The sequence below is a fragment of the Triticum aestivum genome, chromosome 7D (genome assembly GCF_018294505.1).
Source record: "Triticum aestivum cultivar Chinese Spring chromosome 7D, IWGSC CS RefSeq v2.1, whole genome shotgun sequence".
In the NCBI taxonomy this organism is placed as follows: domain Eukaryota; kingdom Viridiplantae; phylum Streptophyta; class Magnoliopsida; order Poales; family Poaceae; genus Triticum; species Triticum aestivum.
Window position 1 is genome coordinate 630,986,658 of NC_057814.1, and position 9,271 is coordinate 630,995,928.

The following is a 9,271-nucleotide window of genomic DNA, read 5'->3' on the forward strand; positions in this document are numbered from 1 at the left end:
GATGTTGAGAGCGGAAGTGCCCCGCCGCCGCCATCCCAGGGACCGGCGCGGCTTCGCCGGCGGGCCCTCCGGCAGCGGCGACGCGGGGTTTGAGCGGAGGGGGTGGGCTACCGGCGCCGACGGCTAGGTTTACCCCGTGTCGCCCGTGAGGGGCGACGTAATTGAACCAAAGACCTGGGATTGTCTAACAGAAAGAACATACATATCCCTAACTTCCTCCTAATACAAATACGGTGGTTCCGCCGATTTCTCAAAAAGAATGTTGCCGATGTTTGCTAGTATATTATATTTCCGTTTTTTTTTTGTGCATTTGTAGTTTGGGAAAATAGTTTCTTTTCATAAAATGTAGGGGCGTCATACTGCATTCCGATGTATACAATTTAGATTTCTTGGATTTCTTAACTTATCACAAATATACTTCCGATTATTATTTTGAATGGAGGGCTTGTTGGAGCTCGGGAGCCAAAAAGTAGCACTCGTGTTTTCCAACCGAATATATTGTTTTCGGATTGACAGTACTGTCTGAAGAAGCTAAAAAACGGCAAGCGCATACTTTCTTTGAGACAAAGCGTATAATTTGGAGGCTTGTTCTTTTGATGTAGACCTGTTCATACCCCAGGCTGGGCCGGTTTCTGGGCCGGGCTTGGCAAAGCCCAAAGTGAAAATCCCAAGCCTGAGCACGGCCTCGCCCGGCCCAAAACACATGAACAGTGTTGTTTTTAATTAAAATAATAATATTCATGTTATTATATTAATTTATTATACCTATATTTTGAATAAAAAATATATGGTCATTTCGGGCTATTTGGGACAGGCTTTGGGCAAGAAAGTGAAGCCCGAGCCCGGCCCAGATGCCGGGCTTTCAGGCTCAGGTCTCCTGGCCGGGCTGTCCATGCACAAGTCTGCTTTGATGTTTGCTGCAAGGCTAGGCTGCACCACAGCTAAAACATTCAACGCTCTCGTTTGGTTACTTGTGAGATGATCTTTGATCTTTTCACTCGAGTCTCGAGAGGGTTGGGTGCGTCATGTGACAGATTATTACTTTTTTTTTGGGATAAACTTCCGATCTATTCATCTTCAATCATGGTAATATAACGTACACTAGAAATAATAAAAATTACATCCAGATCCGTAGACCACCTAGCGATGACTACAAGCACTGAAGCAAGCCGAAGGCGCGCCGCTGTCATCGCCCCTCCCTCGCCGGAGCCGGACAAACCTTGTTGTAGTAGACAGTCGGGAAGTCGTCGTGCTAAGGCCCTGTAGAACCAACGCACCAGAACAGCAACCGCCGCCGATGAAGAGTGTAAGTAAGAAGGATCCAACCTGAAGACACACGAACAAAGACGAACGACGAACAGATCCGAGCAAATCCACCAGAGGCAGATCCACCGGAGACACACCTTCACACACCCACCGACGATGCTAGACGCATCACCAGAACGGGGACTAGCTGAGGAGACCTTTATTCCATTTTCAGGGAGTCGCCGCCGTCTCGCCTTCCTGAGTAGGACACAAACCCTAACAAATCTCAAAAAAATCTAAAAACGGAGCCCTCCCACCGGCAAGGGCCGGGATCCACTCCGTCCCCATGACCCTAAGGGCACGGTAAACGGGGCGGACCGACGCCGGCGCCGGCGGGAGGCAAAGAAACCCTAGTTTTTTGGGGGCTAAGAAAGTTAAACAGATTATTACTCAGAAGATGTTTACCTATGATGGGGTTTTGGGTGGACCAAAGGTGTCGGAGTTCTACGTGGCTGATGTCCTTACTAGCCAAACAAGGTTTGCTTTTAATAAACACTCAACTTAGGAAAAATCCAATGAAAAAAAGTGGCTTTTTGCACCAACTGTTTGTTTTTCCAATGTCCATCTGATGGTGATGAAGTTCCTGTTGGGCACTTTTGCATGGTGGCTGCTCGTCTCGTCATCCGTCTAAAGCTTACAAACAACGGAGATGAACAGACAGCAAGCCGTGTCCATCTTGTCTCCGCTTCATAGTTCATACACCCACACCTCCAGATGGCAAAAAGGAACAAACATTTGCTGTATGCAAGTTGCCTGAATTTTTATTTTTATTCGAAACGGAGGCAAAATGATTGCCTCATCGATTAATGAAGAAGAAAAGAATTGCCCAGTTAACTTACGGAAAACCGGGCGAAAACCGATAACACTACAAAAGCGACACTCCAAAAGAAAGTCACTCTCACAACCACATAGACACCCACCAAATGCTCCCAACACACAACAACCACAACCATCAACACTTCTACTCCCTCCGTTCGAAAAAGCCTGTCTCTCAAATGGAGGTATCTAGCACTAAATTAATGCTAGATGCATCCATTTAATGTACAAGCTTGGGACAAGTTTTTTCGGACGGAGGAAGTACGACTCAAAAGACCAAAGCCACGTGGACAACACGAGAAACACTGAGCACTACCCATCATGAAATTGCAGCTGCCTTCCCTTTAGCATCATCAACCAAAGGAACTTCCAACTGCTCACTTGACAGAGGCGAAACTTGTCCCTCACTCGAGGCCGCAGACATGTCCACCTTCGTATGCTCTACTGATAGACTCGGCATAGCTCCCTAAGCTCGGGCATGATTTGCAGCACCAGAGCCAGAAGCACGGCGATGGACTCGCCCTCCGTGGAAGACACCATAGGAGGGAAGGTAGACACCGACGATGAATGGACTCCAACAAGAGGGGAGAAAGAGCCATACAACTCCTCACCCCTTTCTTCCGCGGAGCCAACACCGACCGCACAAGGAGAATGTGACGTCAGAGTGGTCTGCAACAGAGTCGGCACAAGGGATAGTCTACCTAGGGCAACCTCCGCTCTCTCCAAAAAGCTCTCAACCCGCGCCACACAACCTTGCAACAGTGTAGTATGATCAGCCAGTGCGGACTGCAACATCAGCCCAGACGGGATTGCCGAGCCAGCAGCAGCAGAGACAGCAGACGCCCAAGACCCACGGTGAAGCGCCTTGGAAGGGAGTGTGGATCTCACCGAACCCTCACATGAAGCAGGAGCAACACGATGCACGGCGCTGAGGCGGGACACATGTGGCACATCAAGGCATGGTAGTGAGCTCAGAGGACGGCAGGGGTTGCGACATTCACGCGCACAATGACCATTCTCCAAACAACGGGAGCACCGCAACGGATCTCTACAAACAGCCGCACGATGCCCATAAGCAAGGCATCTGCAACATCTACCGTGGAGCCAAGCAGGGATGGGGCGAGGAGCCATCATCGAGGATGGCGACGAAGTCGGCCGACGCGGGCCGCGCCGCGGTAGCACCTCCTGCCAACCTTCCCTGGTGTCTGTGTCATGGCCCATGCAAATCCCTTCAGAGTCAAGGGCCAGCCGACGGCGTCTTGGGGACCAACTCCTCTTCGTCATCGTTGTCAGCAGTGGAGGCCCACAACACAGCTCCCGGTGCACTACTCAGCCCGTCGCCCAAGCCCACAATGATGCTTTTTGCATTGACGGGCAGCATCAAGGCCATTTCCTCTTCACAGCCCTCGTCGTCTCCATTGGCCGGGGCCATAGGGGCCGGCAACAGGGCTCAGGCTCGCGCCCCATGGCAACAACGGTGCTCTTTGCATTGGCGGCCAGCGACAGAGCCAGTTCCTCTTCACAGCGCCCATCCTCTCCATTCGTCGGGGCAGCAGGGGCGGCATGAGTCCGGACAGAAGCAAATGTCGACGTAGGATCGAGATGGGGCGTGCACGAGGCCTTCACACCCCCAACCTCCCTCCTGAATCTGCAAGCTGGCGGGAGCGGCCGCGGTCGAGGGAGAACGCCAGCAGCCGGGATGGTGCTTGCAGCCCAAGTGCACGACCCTGCTCGTGCCTTGATCTCAACGACGGCAGCAGCCCGGGATGGCGATGTAGACGGCGGAAGGACGGCTGCTGCAACAGCCGGAGATGCCGCTGGAGCGGCGGCCGCCACGGAGGCCTCCTCGAGCGGCTTCACAGGGCAAACCAGGAGACAGGGCAGCGCTGAGGAGAAAGCACATCGCCGTTCGATTCAGATCGCGCGGCTCAAAAACCGACTCCGAAATATTCTTCAGGCAATGGTGATAAACACCTCGCCATCTGCTCCGACGGGTCATGCCATAATAACAGTGCGACAATGGTGACAACTGAGCAAGACCTGACGCCTCATCGATGAAACATCTATTAATCCTTTTATATCTTATTAGTCTGTACTACATTACAGAAGAAATGTTCATCCAAAAGGTTTACGAACGATGATGTATGAAACCTGTCATGACGATCCTTCACTTTGCTGTAGTAATCCTGCTATACTGTTCAATATGTGAGATTCAATGTCATCAGCGGCTGAAATAGTCAGCCAAGAAATCGATTCGCCGTGTCGTGGGGTGATGACACATATCTTGCTTCTGCAAGCACTGACTCCTGGATTCATCAAGAATTTAGGTGATCTGGTCACTGCCTTTCAGGCTTAGCAGTCCTGAAGATCCAGAGCAGCCCGTGCTTCAGTTCGGAAAGTATTCGATACTGCAGAGCAGACCGGGCGTCGATCCTGATCCTCACTCCTTTGTGATCCACCTGTGTCCCCGGATCTCGTACCCGCCCAGCCCATGGTCGCTGCTCTCGCCGCTGATCCCCGCACCCAACCTCCTGCGCTGCTGCCTCCGCGCTCTCTTGGGGCCGCTGTTGTCGCTGAGGCTCCCGTTCAGGAGCGGGTCGTCGATCCCACTGATCACCCTGTGCAGGGATCGCGACGAGTCGATGCAGCTGTCGTCGTTTGTTTTGTCTTTATCGTGCTTCTTCATGTTCTGCGATATCTGGTGGATCTTCTCGTTGATCGGCTCCACCGCGTGGTTGACGGTGAACTTCAGGTCGTTCACAATCTGCGAGGTTCAGTCAGATAAGGTGTTTCAGGTTTAGCTACAGTTGGTCAAAATGAAACTTTGGCTGAAGGGGGTAACAGAACAAATAACAGCTTTTCCTTACATATTCGCCTCCTCCGAGTACAACATCGCGGACGCTTTCTTTTATAGCAGTGGAGCATCTGACATGATCATCTGGCTGGGGAAGCCTAATCTTGGTTGGGCGCTCGCTATCTTTAACTTCGTCTGGATCTAGAGGGCAGTCAACTGAAGCGTAGTCTCCCAGAACTGAAACATCTCCAACGTAACGATCGCCCATTAGCTCGTATGGCTTGGCAGGGAAGACGTACAGGTGAATAACAGCAGCAAAACCCATCTGTATTTGATGATAAAAAAATAACTTCGGTTACTTTGTTTCATTTTCAATGGAAAATGGGACAGGGCTGAGGCCTATTGATCTACAAATATATATTACTTCGTTAGGATTATTGCAAAACTGAGAATGCAAGCATGCTTAAACAAGGATTTGTCAGCATCATGTAAGGAATTGAAGTGGTATAATCAGGAACATGTCACCACCTCTATGCAGATGATAAAGTCCTGAATGCTGGACTTGAACTGCAACTCTTGAGCTATAGGGCCTCTCAACAAGCCCCAGCTGGAGAGCAACGCTATTGCCACACCTTGCCACCATGTTAAGAACACAATAGACTTGAATGTCAGAAACTTTGCTAGGGGCTTTATATGGGCTAGCTCGTCCTTTATGACGGCGTAAAATTGAACGAGACAGTATAAGGCCCATGACTGACTGAAATTGAGAGCCATGGCAGTGTAAGAGTACCTGGTAAATAAGATAGCAATTCGTAAGTACGAAGAGAATGCATTTAAAGTTTGAAACTACTGCATCATCAGATGCACGAACAGGTTCACCGGTCCTACCACATGCCGACAGAACTAGTTCATCAGTAGCAAGAAAATGTTTGTTTAACTAAACATCATTAGATGCATGAGTAGGTTCCATGATGCTAGCAGTACATATGAAAGCAGAGGTGAGGAAAGAACAGGTAAAACTTGCTGTTAGTTATTTTGGTAAACCAAAGATAGCATAAATGTATTCCAAATTTCCCATGCAGCTTGTTAGATTCATCATTTATAAGTGCTAATGAGGAAAAGTTGATGCCAAAAATCAAGCCATTCATTGCTATTTGTATTAAATTTGACAAATACTCCCTCCGTAAAGAAATATAAGAGCGTTTAGATCACTATAGTAATGATCTAAACACTACTATATTTCTTTACAGAGGGAGTATATGGTAACATGAATGTTCCAAGTTGTAACTGAATGACAGCTGCAGAACAACTAAATTTTGGATACAGGGTTTGATATACCATACAATCTTCTCATGAATATTGATGCAGACCATGGATGTCACTAGAATAAAGACTTGTCAACAAAATGGTACGAGCTCTGTTTTCTTTTACCTGTCATTTTGGACACTGAAAGTGTCTCCAGTAAACGGCTTTGATGACAGTTATTTGTGATTACTAATGTCGCTTTTATTATTTAAATACACTGAGAGTAAAGCCCGTTTAATGAAAAATCATGTAATATGTTTTACAAGTGGCATATCCAAACACTTGTGTGTACATTAAGTCATTAACTGAGCGTCACAATCTAAAACATCATTTGAATAGAGCAGAGGTAGTAGTACAATGGCAGTATAGCTGAATGAGACGAGTTCATGCAAGGATTGTTGAGTGAAAAAAAAAGAGGGGTTGCCTCATGAGTATGTATCCTACCCACAGTTCCATTTAAACTCTCCTTCACAGTACACCCCAAAGGATTCAAGAATCACCGCAAGAAGAGCACATATTGTCTTTATTATCATCTATCCAAGGAAAAGGGGAACAGATTAGTTTGATTTTCCATCAGAGGTCAGATGCTGCAAAATCAAATGGAATGGGAGCTAAAGAGCGGCTTACATATTGGACAAGGCCAAACTTAACTACCAAGTAGAACCATTCGCCAACGGGCCATGGGTTCAACATGTAATTCATCGGAAAAGGGTGGTTCACATGTCGTTCTTCGGATGCATTGCCTAAAAGTGGTGCATCAGAACCTGAACTGCCCTCCTTCTTCAGAAACTCAATCGTCCTATCTTCTCCGCCTAGCATGAAGAAGATTATAAGGAAGCGCGGAGACATGGATGATAACGTTGGAATGGTAGACAGAGGCGTACCTAAGCACGCAACTAGGTACCGCCCGAAACAGTACATGGCGAATGCCTCGTAGCCGTCTCGCAGAATCTCAATATCTACACCAATTGTTGGATTCACCAATGATATATACTGCAACAGTAGGATAAGACACAACAGTTAACGGCTGGATCGACCTCTCCCAGCCAACAACATTGTGACCGCACACCTGAACAAGACATGCTATAGCACCTTACCGACTCGATTGCATATATCGGCACCATCAGAACGACACCGACGAGGAACTTCTGCTCCTGGAAAAGCAGAAATGCAGCAACGGTGAGCCCAAACATGAACACAGCTCGAGAAACATTTTACCCTGCTGTATGGAAAAACAGAAATTCAACATCAATAGATGATAGCAAGCAACAGACCTCTGGGTTCTTGTAGGCGGAGAGGTGGTTCAAGAGCAAGTAGATGGACAGCGAGAGCGATACGGCGACGAAGAGCCCCGAGATGATGGTGGCCCAAACAGGCAGTGAGTAGCTCCGGAGCACCAGGAGCAATTTGTCGGCCAATTCCATTGCCATTGCCATCGCCCCTGTCTGTCCTGGTGCTTGACTGTACTCAAGCTGATGCGCCCTCTCCTGCGCTTCCGCCCGCACATTCGTGACCGGGATTTACTCTTCCAGGTTGCGGTTCATAGAGCATCATAATTGGTTCCAAAATGAAAAAAAATCGCAGCGATGCACGGCCCCCTGGCTGATACTGAAGACGTTTTGGTGAGACTAAAAAATGTAGAGTGGCCTGCCCTGTTTTCGTTCCTTCCTCCACCTAATAATACTCGGTGGGATTCAGTCACCTGCAGGAATGAAGCACAATTTTAGATGGCGTTTCCACGAGGTGGCAAATGCTCTGTTAGATCGAACGGCAAGGACGAGCAATGGCACGATTCAACTCGAGGAAAATAAATATGTTAGCAGCTCGTAATCGAAAAAACGAAGCAGAGTCCTAGCTTAATCGCCTCCATATTCGCGAGAGAGAGAGAGAGAGAGAGAGAGAGAGAGAGAGAGAGAGAGAGAGGGGTACTGGGTAATCGCAGAAGCCAGGCCGGGGAGGGCGCAAGAGAGGATCGGGCAATGCCCCGCGAATCTGGAGCGGGGGGCCGAATCCTCGCCCTAATTTGGCGGCGACGATCGAATCTGCAGCCGTGGACGGAGCGGGGGTGGGGGATGAGAGGGTGAGGGAGAAGGGGCGCGTACCTCTGAAGAAGGGATTTGGGGGATCTGCGCCCGGCCCGCCGGAGAGGGAGGGGTCGACGACGAGGACGAGGACGAGGACGAGAGAGATCGGGGGAGGGTTAGGTCAGGTTAGGATAGATGAGACAAGAGGCGAGGAGAGGAGAAGGTTAGGTGCTCCAATCCTCCCTCCCTCCCGTATTTTCTCTGGTGAGACAGAGAGAGACGCGCAGGTTAGGGACAGGGACAGAGGCAGGCGCGGGCGCGGGCGCGGCGACCTGACCTGCCAAGCATCAATCACATCACATCACATCACATCACATGGTTTTCCCCGTTCCTTCCAACGTTCTGGACGGAGGGAGGGGGGTCGCTTTCCACGTTATCCACGCCTCTGGCTCTGGGCCCGTCACGTCACACCCCTGCAACGGTCGGCATCGGCCCTCATGGCAAATTCGATAATTTTGACCCGTGAATGAAATCATTTCACAAAATGAACTGCCTCTAAAAAATTTCACTGAGCTGATTTTTTTAGTGGCGCCCGACACAAAGGCGCCACACTACACTGTGCAACGCCTCACAGATAGGCGCTACACGTCTGGCCAGCGTCGCACCCCGGACTGCCTAAAACTTACTAAGTCAACATGCAACGCCTAGAGGCTAGGCGCTAATTTTCGGATAACACAGGTGCGATGCTGGCCAGGCGTGTACCGTCTATCTGTGAGGCGTTGCACAGTGTAGAGTGGCACGAAGGGCGCCACTAAAAAAGATCAGCTGAGTAAAAAAAATTAGAGGCAGTTCATTTTGTGAAATGATTTCATCCACAGGTCAAAATTGTCAAATTTGCCGTCCCTAACCAGCGCCATTCACTTGACACGTCCCGCGGGTTGAAATCGATAAGGCCTCTTTGTACGAAATTTATAGAAATTATATAGGCTATGATTTGCATAGGAATAATTCTTTTGAAGTCATTTGG

General features: G+C 49.2%; 1 protein-coding gene across 2 annotated transcripts; it reads right to left on the reverse strand.

Moving 5' to 3' along the window:
* Window positions 1-4,169: 4,169 nt before the first annotated feature.
* Window positions 4,170-8,577, reverse strand: LOC123165016 (protein LAZ1). Of its 2 annotated transcripts, none has more exons than XM_044582644.1 (9): window positions 8,323-8,577; window positions 7,495-7,922; window positions 7,318-7,374; window positions 7,105-7,213; window positions 6,848-7,032; window positions 6,665-6,753; window positions 5,444-5,705; window positions 4,989-5,240; window positions 4,170-4,885 (listed from the first exon to the last, which is right to left on the reverse strand). In XM_044582644.1, exons 2-9 carry the CDS (start codon window positions 7,654-7,656, stop codon window positions 4,562-4,564), a joined length of 1,440 nt encoding a protein of 479 aa, XP_044438579.1. In that variant the 5' UTR covers window positions 7,657-7,922; window positions 8,323-8,577; the 3' UTR covers window positions 4,170-4,561. The 2 variants fall into 2 exon arrangements, with proteins under 2 accessions (XP_044438579.1, XP_044438580.1); XM_044582645.1 differs by having other exon boundaries at window positions 8,150-8,550.
* Between the last annotated feature and the right edge of the window lie 694 nt (window positions 8,578-9,271).

Bases quoted from the DNA above. Each gene is read 5' to 3' on its own strand.
- LOC123165016 (XM_044582644.1), bottom strand. From the start codon at position 7,656: ATGGCAATGGCAATGGAATTGGCCGACAAATTGCTCCTGGTGCTCCGG. The intron at 6,754-6,847 runs GTAAGCCGCTCT...TTCCTTGGATAG, and splicing joins AGTTTGGCCTTGTCCAATAT to ATGATAATAAAGACAATATG. The intron at 5,706-6,664 runs GTAGGATACATA...CTTATTTACCAG, and splicing joins GAGTTTAAATGGAACTGTGG to GTACTCTTACACTGCCATGG.